At 37.0% G+C, this 19,846-nt stretch overlaps 1 protein-coding gene across 1 annotated transcript in view; it reads right to left on the minus strand.

Moving 5' to 3' along the window:
* Nucleotides 1-1,090: 1,090 nt before the first annotated feature.
* LOC139700862 (uncharacterized) overlaps nucleotides 1,091-19,846 on the minus strand; it is a 70,057-nt gene continuing 51,301 nt past the window's right edge. The window contains exons 4-7 of the mRNA XM_071599295.1: nucleotides 12,600-12,808; nucleotides 3,880-4,082; nucleotides 2,699-2,891; nucleotides 1,091-2,042 (exon numbers count right to left, since the gene is read on the minus strand). Coding sequence (XP_071455396.1) covers nucleotides 1,847-2,042; nucleotides 2,699-2,891; nucleotides 3,880-4,082; nucleotides 12,600-12,808 — 801 coding nt within the window. The 3' untranslated portion in view covers nucleotides 1,091-1,846. The remainder of the gene's footprint in view (nucleotides 2,043-2,698; nucleotides 2,892-3,879; nucleotides 4,083-12,599; nucleotides 12,809-19,846) is intronic.

Genomic DNA, 19,846 nt, shown 5'->3' on the forward strand with positions numbered 1-19,846 from the left:
CTTATTGCATCAATATGGTTATGAAAAAATTTTGAGTTATGAAAAAATATCGAAATCAATCATCCCATCATTTGAATATGTGTTACTTGCCAGCTAGGCACCAAAATAGTCACATTCAAGAGCTTATTGTAACATCCTCAATAGCATTAAGCATATACGAGGGTCATCCGGAAAGTAGTACCCGTTCGTGCCGCATGAAGTGCTGACGACGCGAGTAGCCGCTGGACGAGGTCAGATAGCTTCAGTGGCTTGTCTGCCTTCTCTGAGCCAAGTTGCGTGACGCTAGCATTGCCTGTGTTGTTTCTGTGATTGTTTACAATGTTTAAAAAAATTGAGAACGCCGCCAGTTGTGAAGTGAGGGCAGTGATTAAATTCCTCAATGCAAGAAACATTCGCCCATGTGATATTCATCGCCAATTAAAGGAGGTGTATGGAGACAATGTAATGGACGAGTCGTCTGTTCGGCGGTGGTGTCGCAACTTCAACATGGGGAGGGGGAACACACACGACGATGAGCGTTCGGGGAGACCGTCTGTCATTACAGACCAACTGGTGAGCTCAGTTGACGAATTCGTGAGGAACGATCGGCGCGTCACAATTGATGACATCTGTGAGCATTTTCCCAATGTTTCTCGAACAATTGTTCATGAAATTGTTAAACACCATCTGCATTATGCAAAAATTTGTGCAAGATGGGTCCCTCGCGTATCTCAATGAGCTGGCGGCGAAGGACTATGCAGCAGGAATACAGAAACTTGTCACACGTTATGACAAATGCCTTAATTTGCTTGGAGATTATGTTGAGAAGTAGTTTAAAGTATCCTCTTTCAAATAAAATTTTTTATGTTTGTTAATATTTACTTTTGTGTCTTTATTTCACGAACGGGTACTACTTTCCGGATGACCCTCGTATATGAAACTTCTCCAAATTATTATTGATGACACCATTACTTCTGGAAATGAATGTTGGGGAAAAATATGTAAATAATTTGCATGCTATTATTATCTCACAAAAACATCTTTTACGTATTTACTCAGTAATCAGTGATCCATTGTCAGCTTATGTACATTAGCTTATTCATATCATATAAATCGCATTCACATTTCAAAATTTTCTCCAATTCTGGATAAAATGCTTGTGATTCCAGCTATATGTAAAAAATGTAGCTGTTACATCATAGGAAAGAATATTTTGCACCAAAATAAATCCACAAATAAGAGAAATCAGTTAAATTATAATTTTGAGTTTCTTTCAATTTACATATTAATTGTTATACTTTCTTTTGTCTAAACATGACTCATAATGCATTTGATTTTAAAGTGATGGTATGGCTCTTATAACATTAGTTTTAACGGCTGAACTCCCTCAAGAGGTGTAATAGTCACATAGGAACTTCTATGTATGAGCAATACAGCAATTGATTAAAGAGCGAGATGAATTCATCGTTGAAAACTAATACCAGACTTCACTGTTAACATTGCACACACTGAATATTAAAACATTTGAGATGGTTTTCGATGAATGTGTTGCTGAGCACAAACATTCTGATGAAAAATGATAATAATAATGCTTAAATGAAATATAAATACTTTGTGGGAACTCAAGACCGGTTGATGATCTATAATCTCCCTTCATTTTCTCCAATGGAACAATGATACTGACTTTATTCATAAATTATAACACATGGTGATAGTGATCAAATCTGCTCTTCTCAGTCAGCATCCACATATATCAACCAGAAAAGACAGGTACAACTTTTCCAGATGAACAGTTTTCATCACAGTGCAAGACAAGCAGGCCCTGCCTCATAAATCTCACATTAAATGGCATTCATTGCATTCACAGTCACAAGTTTGGGATCGCTGAAATTGCACTAGGCTCAGACACAGTTGATGCATATTTTGGACGACAAACACACCCACTTTCCACTAGCACATAGTCTTGTCCAGTCAGGGTAACTGGTCCCAGTGGGATGACCAAGAAAAGATATGGAACATACGTCTGCGTGCATTCTCCTCTAACGACATCACATTCATTAGATCTGAAATTAAATCAAAACATGTCAGGTGGTACATAACTCTAAGCATACTCACTTTGATACATCACCATATGTTTTAAGCCTATATTTCAGTATCTAGATGCATTTCTAGGTTAATTCAATCCCATAATTAGCCCTTATAGAGCTTACTGAACATTACTAATGCCAGTTACTAGTACGGGTTTCGGTGAAACTAATGTTGTTAAATTAACAGATACATTCAAAATTACATTTTTATCTTTAAGTTAAAATCATTATTGAATGGAATTAATTATAGATTTTTTTTAATTTTTCATTGGATTGAACTGATAACTACTTTACTAATTAAATCACAATTTAAAAGATAACTTGCACAATGACTGATAAAACAAAAATTCAAGTATGCCAATTATGCATATCTTGTTGTATTAGTGCTCAAGCATGAGTGTACAAATACGTAGTTTTCTGCCTACCTTTAATAGGCTGCAAACAAATATTATAAATACTAATAAAAAGGTGGCCTTTCGTCAAGATTTCTTTTAAACATGAATGTTTTTCAAGTTTAAATGATTAGCTCTCATATGTGTACTGACAAAACTACCTCCACATCACCATATTTACCCATGTTCCTTCTTTATTTATCAGATGCATTTTATTATTAAAAAAATATCATTACTCACTCGCAAACTTCAAAAACAACTTGTTGTAGAAGATCTGGAAACTTCTGAACAATGGTAACAGGTTGTCCTGAAGTTAGTGACACTCCATACATAGGTGCTGTTGTATTATAACGAGTCTTGCAAAGTCGAGCTGGTGTAGAGCCACAACTAGGTTCAGATTTCTTGATGTTCATCCCTAAACTGCTTGCACGACCTATAAATATTGAAAATTCATTCAATGAAGGATGATATGGTAAAAATTCTGAGAGGGCATTGCCCCTAAGAGGACAAGGGTATATATGTGGGACACTATAGTTTACATAAAATGATGATCGTTCTAATTAGCATATTTTTATTACATTATTCAAAATTTTTACAAATATTTTTTCAGGGAAAAGTGACCTTCCCTTCTGATGATATTCTTTCCCCTGGTTAATCAGTGATTCATTTCTAGTGGGGCTATGAGCCATTCAATGTGCATCTCCCAGCCAAAATAGAAGAAAGTACTTGACTGGCTGGAGGTCATATCCTACTGAGTTTTTTTGAAGGTCATAGCACTAGGAGAAGAAATTTTTACAATTTATGAAATTTTAGTACAATATTTTCTAAAAAATATCATGTTGGCTTTAATCTATTAAGTTATCTGATCTATATAGAAACATCTATCATCCAACTTCAATTGTACGAACTAGAAAAGTTCCCTGATCCACAAAATTTATCCTTGTGATTTCTTATAAATAATTCATATTTTTGGGAGGCTGTAATGATAAATATTTATAAAGTTTACATCATTTGAATAATTTTCTGAAACAATAATAAAATACTTCAATTAAATTTCTCTGAATTCAAAAACACATGGAGATTTAATATTTTATTTTCCTCATTGTAAGGGAGGAGTATTAACAAACATTTAAATAAAACTTAAATGGAACTGTTATTATTTAGATCCATCAATCCACATGAAAGAGTGGCCGCTAAGATATTATATGAAAGCAGATTATGGCCCAAATATCAAATAATTAACTCTTATAAGCTCCATTGAGCTTTAACAAATTAAAACACTATTTTTATAGTTTATAGTCCAAGATAGGCATTTTCCAAATCTTAAGCAAGTAGTATACCCACATGGCATTGTTATATTTCCATCCTGACTGCAAATCATTATTCCAAATCAACCTTTTAAGTGTAAAATGGTAACTTACCATCTCTTACAGTATACTGTGTCAGTAAAGATTCAATTCCATTGGAAATTCGATGTGCTTTGAGAAGTGCCTTCTGGGTGACACTAGGGTCAAGAGCAGCTCCAGTTTGCCGTGCTCTGCCCATTCGGTAAGAGGATCCATTGGGTAATCCCCATGGAGATGAAGACGAAGAAGGGCTCCTGAATGTCCTAGATACTGCACCCCTAGTTAGAAAAGAATAATGTTTAATTTTAAAAGAGACAAATGAATCGTAGATATATGGGTAATTGTTTGTAGTTAACTAAAACTCACAATTATGATTACTATAAAATGCCACATGAGATAAATGAGCCAACTAACTTTTAACGCACTAGGTTTTTTTGCAAAAACAACAATAAATTCATACAACCATCATCAAAACTTTCTGAACCTTTATCATCACATAGGCTAATCTACATAATTATGCAGTGTGTGGCATATTAAAAATGCATACAGGAAAGCTTGGAGTGTAATTTAGCTTTAGCCATTGGAGTATAAATAGAATTCAATTAAAAAATTATGAAGCTATTTACAATATACACAAGGTTTGTATAAAAAGTATCGGGAACAACTTTTTCCTGATGTGTGTGTGAAATGCTGAATTCAGACCATCAATTAAGTGTGTGCATGATCACAAATCAGATTGGCATTGATAAGATGACAGTGCATACCATTATCACTGAAAATTTGGTGATGTGAAAGATCTAACCTAAACTAGTCCCGAAAGTTTTGATGGGTGACCAAAAGCAAAGTCAAGTGTCTGCTTTTGAAGACCCTCTGCAACGGTGTTGCAATGATTCCCCAACCCACTTTCAGTCCCCACTAGGCACCAGCAGACTATTTTCTATTCCCAAAAGTGAAATCCTACCACAAAGGAAACCACCGTGGGACCCTAAGTGCCATCAAAGAAACTTGCACATATACCCTTAAGGACCTTCCGGAATCTGCCTACCAGGGAACCTTCAAGTCACGGAAAAGGCAAAAGTGTGCCAATGCTCAAAAGATGTACTTTGAAGAATTTTGAGGTATTTCAGCAATATCTGAAATAAATCCAGTTTTCCTAAAAATTTCTCGATTCTTTTTACACAAACCACATATTATAACTTTTAAGAGTAGGTGCATGTTAAACCAATGGAAAGAGCCGGTCAGGAGACCTCTGGTCTGATTTTGCATGATGTTTCTGGGTACTCTCAGATTCACCCAAGTCATTACACTCTATGCACGAGATCACTCAGGGAAAACATCACTGGGAAGACACTGGGTCCTTAACCTGGTTGTGCTTTTCACATAACATTGAGCTTAGTGTCAAGGTAAACTCTACCTTCTCATATCAAACCAACCTTTGTTTCTTAGAAAAAAGTATGATCTTTTAAATTTTGATTGGTATTCTACCATTTAGGATAGGTTTGGCTAGAAATGCACTATATGACGGTGATCTGAAAATATCTCAGCCTAATGATGAAAATGACAATGTTTTCAAAGATGTTTTATTTTTTAACGTAACCGCATTCAATATTGATACATTTTAACCATTGGTATTCTAGTATCATTATCCTATTTTTGTAGTGTTCTTTCGAAAGTGCTTCAAAGTGCTTGTCTACAGCCACAATCATTTCTAGATTGAAGGAAAAATGTTGACCAGCAAGGAAACATTTAAGTTTTTGGAAGAGGTAGATTTCTGAGGGAACCAAATCCAGGGAATAAGGTGGATATTCCAGAACTTCATAGGGCAAAATACTCAATTTTCCCATCACTTTTATGGGCTGGTACATTGCCCTGATGGAAAATGGCCTTTTTCCTCTGCAGCCAGATCTGCTTTCATTAATATTTGCATCCAGTTTTATTAGAAAGTGAGAATAGCACTCCCCAGTTATTACTCTACCTTCTCGAAGATAGGATCAACAGAACCCCTTTCGCATCCTAAAAACCAATGCCATGATCATTCACTCTGATGGTATTGTCTTAGTCTTCTTCAGAACTTAAGAACTGACCTCTATCCACTGCATGGATTATTGTTTTGATGCTGGTGTGTAATGGAGAATCCATTTTCCACCCATTGTCACATATTGATGCAGATAATCGCTCTTGTTTTTCATAAATCACTCTTTTCTAAAGCACTCTCTTGAAAGCGCCATCCAGATGCATTTTCAATCCTCAGTGAGCATATGTGGCACCCATCTTACGCAACGCTTTGTCAGATACAATTCCTTGTTCAAAATGCAACTTAAGAGTTCTTTTGATATCCCTACGGTATAACCTATTTCACTGACATTCATATGCCAATCTTACAAAATCATACTAGTCTTTGAATATTTCCTAGTTCCATCCATGATTTTCCTGCCAAATTTTAAATATTTAGCCCAGATTTTCCTTCTTACTTCTGTGGAAGTGCTTTCACCTTCCTATACAGCTCATCAATTTCACTCTTTCTTTGTGAACTTTCTGTATCTTTGCACATAGTCTTCAGCTAAGATTGTTTCACCCCACTGGTTTCCCCACCTCTAATTATTATTTTTCTCTTTCTTTGCTCTTTCTTCGACATAACTCTTTGATTACATTCTTTCATTTCCTCCTCTCATTTACTTATCTAATCATCTCATTCAGATTCAATCATTTCCATTTTCTATTACTCTTCCTATAATTTCATTTGCAGCTTTCAATATTCCTTTTTTGGTATGTTCCCATCTTTCTTTTACTTTACCTTTCTCCCTGACCTCACTCATAATTTCTCTACTACTTCATGGAACTCAATTTTTTCATCACGGTTGATTCCCTTACAGTTCATTTTCTAAAATATCTTCCGCCTTATCTTTTTAATTGGAAACAATACTTCATCAATACTAAATCATGATCTGGCTCAGTATCCAATCTTGATAAACTGAGTGAATCAATCAAACTATTCCTAAATCTGTACCTTACTATCATATCGTCTCCCTGATATCTTTCTGAATCCCTGGGCTTCCTCATGTATACATATTTCTATGTTGGTATTTAAATCAAGTTTTTGTTATGATTAAACCCCATTTCCTGCAGAAATCTATTTATTTCTCCCCAACCTACTTCTTCCTCCCTATGTTTGCTTGGTGCCATGTAGACCTGAACAGTAATCAAGTTTGTAGTTTCATCTTTTACTTCTACTGCCTTCTCTATGCTCACTATGATTCTTTCTACCATTTAATCAGTATTTTTGCCAACCCTCACTGGCTCTCTTTTCCTCCATTGTATAACACTCCATAAATGCTGCTTCAGTAATCCCCACAGTCCTTCCATCTCACCTTGCACAGCCCTAAAATAACTATTTTTCCTCTCTCTATCTCCTGCTTTAAATTTTCTATTTTCTCAGTCCTCTACATTTTCCAAACATTCCTAACAATTACCTATTCTAACTGGTTTGGTTCTCTACCCTGTATGTATTATGCTACTGATGATAATTTTGCTTTGTAAGGATTTCATGAAATGGTAACTGCATAAGCCTTGCCTCTCCTCCTGCTGAGAATATTATAAGGCCCAGGGGGCTAGGTTCAATAATTGTCAGAACTCATTCTCAAATCTATGTCCATCATTCTTTCAAAGCATGATTAATTGAGGCAGTTTCCCACTATCTTCCTCAATAGTGTTTTAATGTGATACTATCACTCAAATTACCAGCTATACAGTTTGCATGCCTTTGCTGCCACCTCACTGATGAGCACATCCTGAGGTGATTATCTTTCATTTGGCTCTGCCCCTTCAGGCTACCAGGTATGAGTGACTCTGCCAAGAGCAATTTACATTGCTCTATAGGCTAGCCAGATAGGATAGCTATAGGGTTAATCGGAATGATAAAGCCCTTCATGGGGAGGTATACATCTATATATGTACATGAGGATATAGAAGTCCAGGGGTTAGAGCAGTAGACTACTGACGGGAGGGTCCATGGTCGATTCATCCAACCTGTGTGATTTTTTGGGAATTAGATCTTCCTGGGAAGTCATAGGCGGCGCAGGGCAAGGAACTGGCCCCTCAAACCTGATGTGTGAATTTCAAATGTCATTGGGCTTTGAACTAGGTGAGCTCTACCCCCACCATTCAAACAGACCTTCAGGTTGACAACTATGGTTTACGGTTTATTTATCATTTAAGCAAACAAATTTTATCACAGCTATTTTTCTTTTACCTGATCCTCATTGATTTCCTGAACCTGGAGAAAGGTTTTGATAGCATGGACTGGGACATAATGAATGACATGACATGAACTAACATAAAATGGATCATACTAAATGAAAGAATTAACACATGAAGAGAGCAGGCAGGAGTGAGTAAATGAGGTAGAAACTGAATTAAAAACTAAATTAACAACTTGGGGCTGAAGTTTGGCAGAAAATCTTAAAACAAGAGAGGGAATTTAAAAAAAAGTGGAAAAATTCTAACAGCTTCAAGTTGCAAGATTCCTGATATTTACAAGGCAAGATAAACAGCAAGAGAAGATTCAAGAGGGAGCGACTAAACAGAGCACTGCCGTCAAATAAGGCTTAATATTAGAAGCAATGACAGCTATAGCACAAGCAATAGTCTATATATAAGTAAGTGGTTCATAAAATACATAAGTTGAGTTTAATATTCACAAAAGTGAGAAAAGGATTATGGAAAGACCTAACAAAATAAGATTAGAAACAACAGAAATGTGAAGTGCCATATGAGAATAATGAAAATGAACTAAATACACAGAGTCCTGAGGGTATATATGCTTGCTCTGTCTGTTTTGCAAATTTGTACCTGATGATGCCGCAAGTCGGTGAAACGCGTCGTGCCGTATAATAAAATCTGTGGAAAAGTACGAGTCTTTCTTTCTATTTCAATAATGGATATCAATTACTTCCACAAAGTGAAGCCTGAAACAATAGAATATATTCGCAAAGCTAGTATGGCATTACAGGCGAAACTTTACTTAAAACTTTCGGTGAAATACAGCAGTGCATCTCTGAATATTCTCTTCAATAGCAGTTGCCTCAAAAACGGAGTGTTCCCAGCGTACGTCCAGGTTCGTGCCACTTCGTCGTCCACAACGGCCATCAGAGCGATACGCAAGGCGAAAATCCAGTGGTTAAGGGAGGAACTGAAACTGTGGTATGCAAGAAGGGATTCCTTTGCACATTATTTGTTCTGTCTGCACGTAGAACTTTGCTCTAAGTTACATTTTGCGGAATGGATTACATTTGTGGATGGTGTAAAAGAACTAGTGAGTAAAATCTCTTCTCCAGGGGAAAAAACTGAGTAACCTTATTAATAGTCCACCTCAAAATTACCAGTGCACTAATAAAGAAAACAGTCCCCGCACAGTATCGAAATTTGTTCCGGCCGCATGAGTTGTCAACCTTAGTCATCATACGTTCACTGAGGAGGAGAGTAATATCTTAAAGAAAGGGTTGAAGTTTGCTCCCTCTAAGAAAGTTTCCGAAGCCGACATTAAAAATCTAGCCGCAGATTGCGAGGTTGCCCTTCGGAACCAATCTCTGGCTACCAAACACCAAGTTGCTGAAATCATCATGTCCTCATTGAAGGAAGCAGTGCCAACAACAACCCGCTTTTCCAGCCTTCAGCAACATACGTCCACCCTCCGACGCCTGAAGAAGACTATTGGCAAGGAAGACCTCATCATCCAGAAAGCTGACAAGGGATCTAGTGTCATAGTGTTGGATAAACGAGTGTATGTGGAAAAGTGCCTTGAGTTCATCAACAACAATCCTATTACTCCGTTATCCAAAGACCCAACCGCGAGTTTCCAAAGTGAAGTGAAACGTGCCGTGTTCAAGTGTAAGTTTTTAAATGCTAGGGAAAAATTTAGTTTAATCCAAATGAACCCCTCCGCCCCCAGGTTGTACGGACTCCCCAAATTACACAAAAAAGCCATACCTATTCGGCCTGTCATCTCAGCTGTGTCCGCCCCTTCACACCTTCAGGCACGAAAATTAGACGTTTTGCTCCGAGATCTCACAGGTTTTAAACCTAAATATGGAGTTAAAAACTCTATAGAGCTAGCCCGAAAATTGAAAGATATTGATGTCCCGGAAAAAGCGAGGCTAGTCTCCTTCGACATTAGCAATTTATTTACTTGCGTACCAATATCGGAAACTTTGCTTAGGGTGGAAGAACTACTCAAGGATTCCACCATTGCCCAAAATATCTCAGACGAATTGGTCCCCCTCATCAAAATGACAGTTAACCAGAATTATTTTAGTTTCAACCACACCCTTTACAGCCAAACGGATGGGTTAGCTATGGGTTCCCCACTGTCCCCCTTCCTAGCCGAAGTCTTCCTCAATTCTGTAGAAGAACATCTTTTTAATGCTGACAATCAGCATAACAAAAACGTGGGCTATTGGTTTCGTTACGTGGACGATATACTATGCCTATGGACCGGAACCAACCGACAGTTAGACTCCTTCCTTAATTTCCTAAACACTCTTCATCGGAATATCTCCTTCTCCATGGAAAAAGACGTCAACGGCACCATCAACTTCCTCGACTTGACAATCACAATTAGGGATAATAGACACGAATTTGCAATTTATAGGAAACCCACATATACAGACCATATAATTTCTAATGATTCCGCACACCACTTTTCTCACAAACACGCAGCCCTCCACTCCATGATCCACCGCCTCCTACACATCCCCCTTTCCCCCAAAAACTTCAAAATTGAACTCGTGAATATCACTAATATAGCTACCAACAATGGTTTCAACCCCAAACTAGTTGACACATTACTACGGAAAAAACAAAAAGCAATGGCCATAAAAAGCATTTTCGTATCTCAGCCCGCAGTATCTAAAGATTTTAAGTGGTGCTCGATCCCGTTTCTGGGAGATCTTTCATATAGGATTTCCAACTGCCTACCCACCTCACTCAAAGCAGCCTTCTACTCACCCATAACCCTCTCCAAACTTCTAGCCAATGGAAAAGACACCCAGGATAGCCTTCTCAAATCAGGCATTTATAAACTGAAATGCGAGGATTGCAACAGCGTTTATGTCGGTCAGACCGGCAGGAATATCAAGTTACGAGTAAAGGAACACGCTAGGTGTCACAAAAATCAGAATAACAACTCTCTCTTCGCCAAGCATTTACTAGAATTCAACCACAGCAGTGACTTTGTCCCAGAGATATTACACACACTCCCAAAAGGATTAAAAATGGACGCTCTCGAGCAATTAGAGATTAGAAGGCACTTGGTGAACCCCAACACGACACTTTGTAATGAGCAATTATTCCCATACCCCTCCCCACTCCTCTCCGAGAAATTATCCTGGAAATGGTCAAAACAATCCATCAACGCACCTGCGAGCCCCCACCCCCCTCAAATCCTTCCAACCCTCCCGCCCCCACTCTGTCCTGAGGGTATATATGCTTGCTCTGTCTGTTTTGCAAATTTGTACCTGATGATGCCGCAAGTCGGTGAAACGCGTCGTGCCGTATAATAAAATCTGTGGAAAAGTACGAGTCTTTCTTTCTATTTCAATAATGGATATCAATTACTTCCACGAAGTGAAGCCTGAAACAATAGAATATATAAATACACAGAGTAATAAATGAGAAAGTACTCCAAAGAGTGAGGAGAAAAGTCAATGAAGGACATGCATGATGGATGGAAGATTTTTGCCAGAGGGATGACCATAACCCTACGTCAGAACACCATTTATATTTGTGGTCAAAATAGGTTTTTCTTAATATATTTCAGCTAAATGTTTTATGATGTTCCCTTATTTGTTATTCTAAAATAAATACCTATAAATACAAAAGATTTCTATTAGGAAGTGAGGGAAAGATTAAGGCACCATTATGGCACAGTACTTAAATAAAAAAACTTGCACTGGGACATATTTTCTTGTAAAAATACACTGAATCATTCTCTTTCTTCCTGTGTGGGTGGTGTGTCCATTTTATGCATAATGATTTTTAAAGCACTTTCTTCTAAGAAAGTACAGTTGTCACATCCCATTATTTGATGTAACATCTTCTCAACATTGAATGCTATTTTGTTTAGTTATTTGAAAAGATACTTAAAATCACATCATCACTTGAAATATATATTTTCGCAGCAATGATAATGCATACAGGTAAATTTATCTAAACACCTCCAATAATAATGACAAAAATTTCAGTGAGGGTCAGAGTAACTTTCTGTGAAGGGGAAATGAGGGATTTTGCTATGTCCCATGGCATTGTTGGCATTGTAAATGCACGAATGATGTTCTACCATACAATAACTAACCTTTGAATATGTTACAGTACCATTTACTTAGCTTTCAGTCTGGTATATTGACAAGAGATTACAATTTTGCACTCCCCAACTTGTTTAAAAAATTTAGCAGAGAAATTTCATGTTTATTGATATTACTTGTTCTCAGGGCTGGGCAGTACACTTTGTTTTATTTAGTTACTATGACTAAGTGATGTGACTGTAGCACCCTGAACCAGCATTTGGATATTTGAAATTAAAAGCCAGTTGAGAAAAACTATCTTTTTATAGTAGTTTCCCACCCATTTTGTTCATTCCTTAACATTATCATTTCTTTGATGATATTAATTATTTAAAATTAATTATATCAGAAGGATTATGCCTTGTACCAACAATTGGTATTCAGCATAAATACAGTCTATTCAAACTTTTTAAGATATGATGACATTCATCAGCAATAAAAAACACAAAATTTAATTACATTGGGTATGGTGAGCCATTTGGTCCAATACAATCTGGAGAGTCAACAAGCGCATCTCCCCAGGTATATTTCAGCCCTCCACTGCATTTCTGTTGCTGCAATTCTTCTGTTGCCATGGACAAAGCTATTAATGACACTAATATGAAGTTCCATTGAGGAAAGACATGAATCCACTGTCTCCTTGTAGCTGATAAGCAGGAAGAGAAGACCTAATTGGGAAGAAGAGAAAAATGTCATCAGATTGAGCTGAAAGAATAATTTTCAAATTTCAGTACATATAGCCACTTCACTTGAAAATTTAAAATGACATAGCATGTATTACATATAATTTCTTTGTTGCTCAGGCGTAACTTTATGGAATTTGCATAAAATATTGAAATGTAATGAAATAATTGACTTTGTAATTCCACACACTTTCACAAAAGTGTGTGGAATAACAAAGTCAATTATTTCATTACATTTCAATATATTACATATAATTTTAAATAACATAAATGCTTATATTTTTATAATAATAATCTGAATAATATTAGAGAATCATGATCCCTTCAAATTTTAAACCTATCAGAGTTCTGAAGAACAAATGGTTAAAACACTGTGATGGCCTCAATCAAAACATGTAACTAACTACTTGGTTCATCATGTTACTAGAACATTGATAATTTCTTAATTAAGAGAATCTATGAGAACTTGTTATATTTTTAAACTACTGAGAGAGTCAGGGTATATACAAATGCTTTCATGAATATTCTGAAAGTACCAAGCATAACACACTAAACTAAGGTAATCACTAAGGTTATACAGGATTTTTGAGCATGGCTGTGTATATACGAACATATAGAATGTACGTAGAATGTTGTGAATTAATATTTATCTTAGTTTGAGGCCAACTTATGAGTGATGCGGCTGATTAAAAAATGAAAGAAGTATCTATAGACAACATGCTTAATACATTACCACATTGAAAAGCAAGAGTAGCGTCTCTAGAGAGTTGCAAATATCAATTAAGCAATGATTAAAAGCCATAACTGTAGATGAAAAAAGCACAGAACTGCTTAAAGTCAAATTATTAAATTTAAAACTGATAAATGCCAAAGGGCTTAGTATTGTTCGATGTAGCATTACACATGAGCCATCATTTCACTTAAGAAGAGCAAATTAAACCTAAATGTTCAAATTTTAGAAATATTTTCATTGTTGGTCCAGTAATTTCATCATTTCCATAATTTCTTTTTACGATGATTCGAAGGAACAATTTTCAGAACACCCTTACGTAGAAGTGAATGCCATTTGCAAATAGTTTTGAAATTCCACCACTCTAAGGAAAAAAGCCCACATCCATCAGCAACAATAATAATAATGAGTGGATATAGCTATCCATCCACAGTATCTCTGCAGAGTTGCCAGGAATTATAGCAGAAGAAGATGTCAACAACTTTAGAATAAAATAACAATTTATTTGACACAGGATCTTGATACAATTTAAGATATAATGATCACACATGTTAAATAATTCAGTTAAGGAACATCACCGTCACACAATATGACAATCATTTAAAGGTACACCAAGCATGTATAAAATGCATAAACATGCCTGTCAATTTTTCAGACAATTATGAATAAGTAACTATGAATCTAGGGAGCTAATACATTTTTATTTAAAGTCCCAATCTATTTACTCTTGCATGATTCCAATAACTCTTTGGATGCACAAATTCTTGAAATTAAGGGAAGAGATGATTCTGAACACATTCCTAGGGTATCATAAGCACCATCCATAGGAATTCATTGAATTATAACGGCTAATTCATTTTTCCTCATTCCAGATTTAGTCCCTCTACTCGCCTCTATCCCAATAAAAATTCAAAACAGAAAATTTCTGTTGTCATTAGCATGGGAAGTCAATTTGGACCAACCATCCCCAATTCCATTCAAAAAAAAAGTCGACAGAGATCACGTTGGGCGAGGGATACCTAACGTTACTTCTCTTCAACCACTAAGAAAAACGAAAACCATAATTAATACCAGCACAGTAGTCAGCGACCTTGCGGAGAGGTAGGTAATGGGTACCGTTAACTGTTTTTACCATGCCGTTTAATGAAGATGAGCCTTGATTGTGGACAATAATAAGAGGTTATCGGGTCAAGAGGACGGAAGAACGTGAACACGGTCATTTGGAGAGACACACAGTGGCGGGACGACTGCTCACCTTAGGGGGCAGATGATGGCGGGGAAGGAGCGCGTGGCCGAATAGGACAAGTCAGCACGCAAGATCTCGTCGTCGAATGCGGATCGCGTAATCGGACTAGCACGCGGGCTGCGTACCGAATGAATAGTATAGACCTCTGAAGTCAGAAGGGCTCCTTCCTTCACTAAATCCGTGGCATTGTCACGAAAGCGGGTTGTCTTCTCGTAGCAACTAGAATTCGTCCCAATGCTATAGAAAGTCGCTTGGCGTGATCTAAAAGTTTTCCGTCTTGGGATGAGAACGATTATGAACTATGAAAATAGGCAAATTTAAACAAAAATATGTAAAAACTGTCTCTGTATGGCCGAGATTTGAGCATTTCCAGCGAAATGAAATTTTGGGTAATCATCACTCCCAACTTTCAGTTACTCATTCAATTGCATTCCGAGGTGTGCACGGGAATGGGTGGGGAAGGAGAAGTGAGATACTTGATAGGCTATTATGTAAACTGTGCTATTATGTACATTAATCAAACCTAATCGGGGCGGCGTGTGCATTAAAAACCCCATGAAGCCGTGGGCAGATAAGCATAGGTAGCAAAAATGTTACTTGACGAAGATATTATTTTTATTTACCACAAAGACCGCTGACAGGAAGAAGGAATTACAAGGGGCATTAGGGCTCAATTGAGCTGATAATTGATAACCTTCCACCCTACCTAAACCGCAGACCCTTGAATCATCGGAACCGTTTTACATCGTCTGAAACGCGCCAAGTGGTATAAGAAACAATATAAGACAGAGGTCAAGTGACAGTAGAAGCTAAATGTAACGATGGCCTACGTAAATTCGGGTCATAAGCGGAATTCGAATATGCGACCAGCGAATGTTCTACTCACTTCGGGGTTTAACTAATATTTGCTTTTTCCGGCAAACCTGAATAGTTCAGCCTTAACCATCCAGGCTCTAGAGACATTACCAGACGATATAGTAACTTGTATGAACAATTTATAAGTAAAATCCCCTGAAAAAAGTTATTTTGACTCAGCGATGCTTTTGATTGTAAGTTAATAGAGATGGATGGGTCAATATCAAGAGCACCACTAGGAACTATACTGATATGAAAAATTTAATTTCATGGAATATAATAATAAAAAATTTTTGACGAGACAAAAATAATCTCACATATCTATTAATTTTTTATTGTTTTATTAAATATTATTTTAGGCCAGATGCATTCCTATCCCAATTCAATGTTTTGAATATACCACGCGCCCACAATGATCGAGATGTTGAATACATGAGAGGGCAAGTTACACTAATCCTAAAAAGGTTGAAAATTCATTTACGATCAGTTCCGCAATCTCATCTGCTCAGAAAATCACGAGGCTAGGCTTTCCCTAAGTTTCCCAATGACGCCACCAGGATTTAAACCCCGGATCCATCACCGAAATCTTTTCCCAATACCATAAACCTCAGGATTAATTTCAATACAGAAATGGATAGTATGAATTATTTCCTTCATGACATAACCAAAAGTAAAATCTGGAAGAAATCAAACGCTACAGGCTGAACTCACTTATTCACAAGCCTGAATAGTAGGGGCACCTCTCTTCGAATAAGCTAATAATTAATTTTGGATAATAATATGACCGCTAAGGGAAATTCATATATTCGCAAACCAACTCGGTATTTATTTAAAGGCATGACATTAATGTGACCCAGACAAAACGAAAACCTGAACTTGGAAATGATTAATCCGTTGGTAATTGTACTAATGCGGCATTTCCACGATAGAAAAAATGAAGATCTTTAGCGAAAAAAGGAATGTAGGGAACATGAGTATTAAAGGTGTAACGTATGGGAAAATTACGCACAATTACTCATAAAATCTCGGTTGCATCTTAAAAAGCCCTGGTTCCAAATCTTAAGTGGGGCTGCAGACTCGTGTCTCGTTCCTTTCGAGACTAGCAGATGGCATGCCTCCGACCCCAAAGCACTTACTGCGGGCACTGCATAAAAATTTGAATAACGAGGTTTACTTCTTTGAAATCGTTCGAACGCACTGGACTGCTAGATGATGATGATGATGATGATGATGGGATTTAAATGGACTTACATTAAAGAGTAATTTCAAAAATAAAAACACAGAACTAGTTTGGAAAAAAGACAATACCCTCACCAAGCTTTTTCTGTCATTCCGAACGAGATCGGGTTTTTAGCTTCATAAAATTAAGCCAAAGAAAAAATAACCACACAGTAATTACATCCGCGGAAATCGAAGCATCCTAGTGAATTTAATTCTCATTAGAAGTTCATATTATTTACTGGAAAAAATGTAGGATAGTCATTCAGTTTTTTTTAAATAAATGTTTGCCGGGTGGTTAGCCTGGTCTGAATCGCACTCGCAAGGTTGCTAGTTCGAGGTCAAAAATATTCATGGATGTTGTGTAAACTCTGACGGTTTTACACTTGGGAAACTAGCAGTCGAGCAAAAAGTGGCATCCTAGGGACCAGGGCCACCAGAAGTGTATGCATGGCAACGACTAAGTTAATTAGCGAATTTAATTGTCAAACAGCTTGATTAAATTACACGGCAAACTTTTCAATAATAACCAAATAGGAATCGTTATTTAAAATATATCATTAGAGTGATTTAGGAAAAAAGAAGGAAAATTTTCAAACTCTTTATGAGGAAACAAATCGTGAATGGTAAATGACGGTATAGTTTCACATCCTACCTATCTATTCCGCATTCCTGGGCAGTGACCTCAACAGGAAAGACAAATCGGGCTGTCTCCCTTTGCATCAAATGCCCATGACCGAGTCGTAGGACTGAAGATATTTCACACCAGAGGGCGACGACCATATAAACTATACAAAGGACTTAGTCCAAATACAAAGTGATGAAAATGGCCTACTATACGAAAGGACATCCTTAGTGCAAATTGCATCCTCTTGCAGATAATTTCCAATTCTCCCAACATACTATATATTGTCATTGAGGATTTTTTTGAGATTTTCAGGAAAATTAATCTCCAGCGGCGAGGGACTTAAAGGACGACCTAACATGTAAGTTGGAAACGTCGACAGGACCAATATTTATGAAAGATTGCATATTTGTGACAATAAACTCCATTGCACATAGGTAAAATGCGTATGGAACTGACATTTGCTGAAACATAGGGAAGTAATGAAATCGAGAAGCGGCGGCAAGGCATAAGCGATAAGAAAGGTTTACTTCACACATCTCACGGTATTTATGGCGAAAATGTCACATGAGAACTTTAAGATTAGAGTGGCATAAGGAAAAGAAGTAACTATGATAAGGAACGAATTGATGACCCGAAACTTCGGAAGTAAATCCGTAAAGAAAAGATTGAAGAACACAGAGTGCAGTGCACTCGTAGTGGGGTTCCTAAAACTGACCTTCAACCAGGTCGATGAATTAGGAGAAAGAGGAAAAATGGAAACACTTAGCTGGATACAGAAGACGACGAAAAAAAAGATGAAGTCGGAAAGTCATTGGAGTAGTTATTGAGATGCAGGGGTGCTGCAGTATAGAGGGTAAAATACAAGATTAGCAAAGAAGGCAAGTTAGAGCCGAAGAATATTGCTCTTCTTGGAAGTGCCCGCACAAATTAAGAGTCGAATATCAGTACTGTTGTAGAATTTTTCAGTAATTAAGTGATGAATAATATGGTTTCAAAAACGGAGCCACGAAGCTATGCATAAAACTACGTGATATTCGAACAGGCGGATATCCTGGTGGGACGATCTTTTTTAGCCTACTTCACCCACGCACAAAAAGACTGGAGAAAGTAGTCGAGCAAAACAAGTTCACGATGGTCCTTTCCCTAAATGATTAATACACGTAGACCTAAATTTTTGCCCATTATAAGAGGAAATTACGGTATCCCACAACCGTCGAGATCCAGATGCTCTTGTGAACGGAAAAGGACATCTAGTGAAAACTTATCAATGATAAAGCGCGTGAAGAATTAGACAGAACCAGGGCGAATCAAGTGGGCTAGTGACATAAATGCAATCTAGTAGAAATAAGTGCAACCCATAAGCAGTGAGGGGGAATCACTTTTTAATACAACCGAATTATTGAGAACGATTTATTTTAAGTACTTACTACATGTAGTAAGTACCTAAAGGGTACCTTAGCTACTTACTACATCATTTTTTACAGGTTGCTCTAACACCGTTTACCATTAATACCGAATACATGGAAAACTATTGCTGCATGGAAAAATACCAAATTTAGAAATCGGTCGGTGAAATCGTATGATTGCTTAATGTCTTTATTAATATTTATTACCGTATTAAACAAATCAAATTTCAGATAAAAAGATTTGAGACATGGCGAATCCAAATTTTGGGTTTGTGGCGAAACTACGAGCGAAACTCGTAAAAGTGGGGAAACTTCTAATTTTCGTCAAAAATAGTGACTAGGCTGACAGTCTACTGGGATTAGTATGAAATTTTTAACCCAAGAATATCATCAATGCGGGAAAGGAATTGTTCTTTTAGGGCTTCAACTAAGCAACCGTTGGTTTAAGTCAGTTAATGACTAAACTAACCATTGGCTGAAATCGGAATGCTGCCCAGGAGGTATGGCATTGTGACAAGTGCAAATAGGTTCATTTTCATAACATTTATAGTATACTAAATACACGTATGTACTTCTTCCTGAAGAATTAGAATCTAATAGTAATTAACACCGTGGCAAATATTGTATTTGCATTCATTTTAATTTTTTCAAGTTTGTTCGGAGTTGAATTAACGCATGATGAAAAATATTTAGGGGTCACAAATTCCTATTGAATATAAAGCGAAAATTATATGGAGATTATCGGTCTCACCTTTAACTTAAGGATACTTCTCACTTAACTCATCTCTAGATTCTTTACATCTTGCTGGAATCTGTCCTGTTTCGGTTAACACGTGAACCTTGCCCATTGCATCTCAAACAGTGAGCGACAGTGTTTCCGACTTTCTATACAGCGACCCATTTCACCATGTCTTTGTAACCTCCCCATATTTAGCTCTTT

This window comes from Hetaerina americana, unplaced genomic scaffold (genome assembly GCF_022747635.1).
Source record: "Hetaerina americana unplaced genomic scaffold, ioHetAmer1.1.p SCAF_11, whole genome shotgun sequence".
NCBI lineage: Eukaryota > Metazoa > Arthropoda > Insecta > Odonata > Calopterygidae > Hetaerina > Hetaerina americana.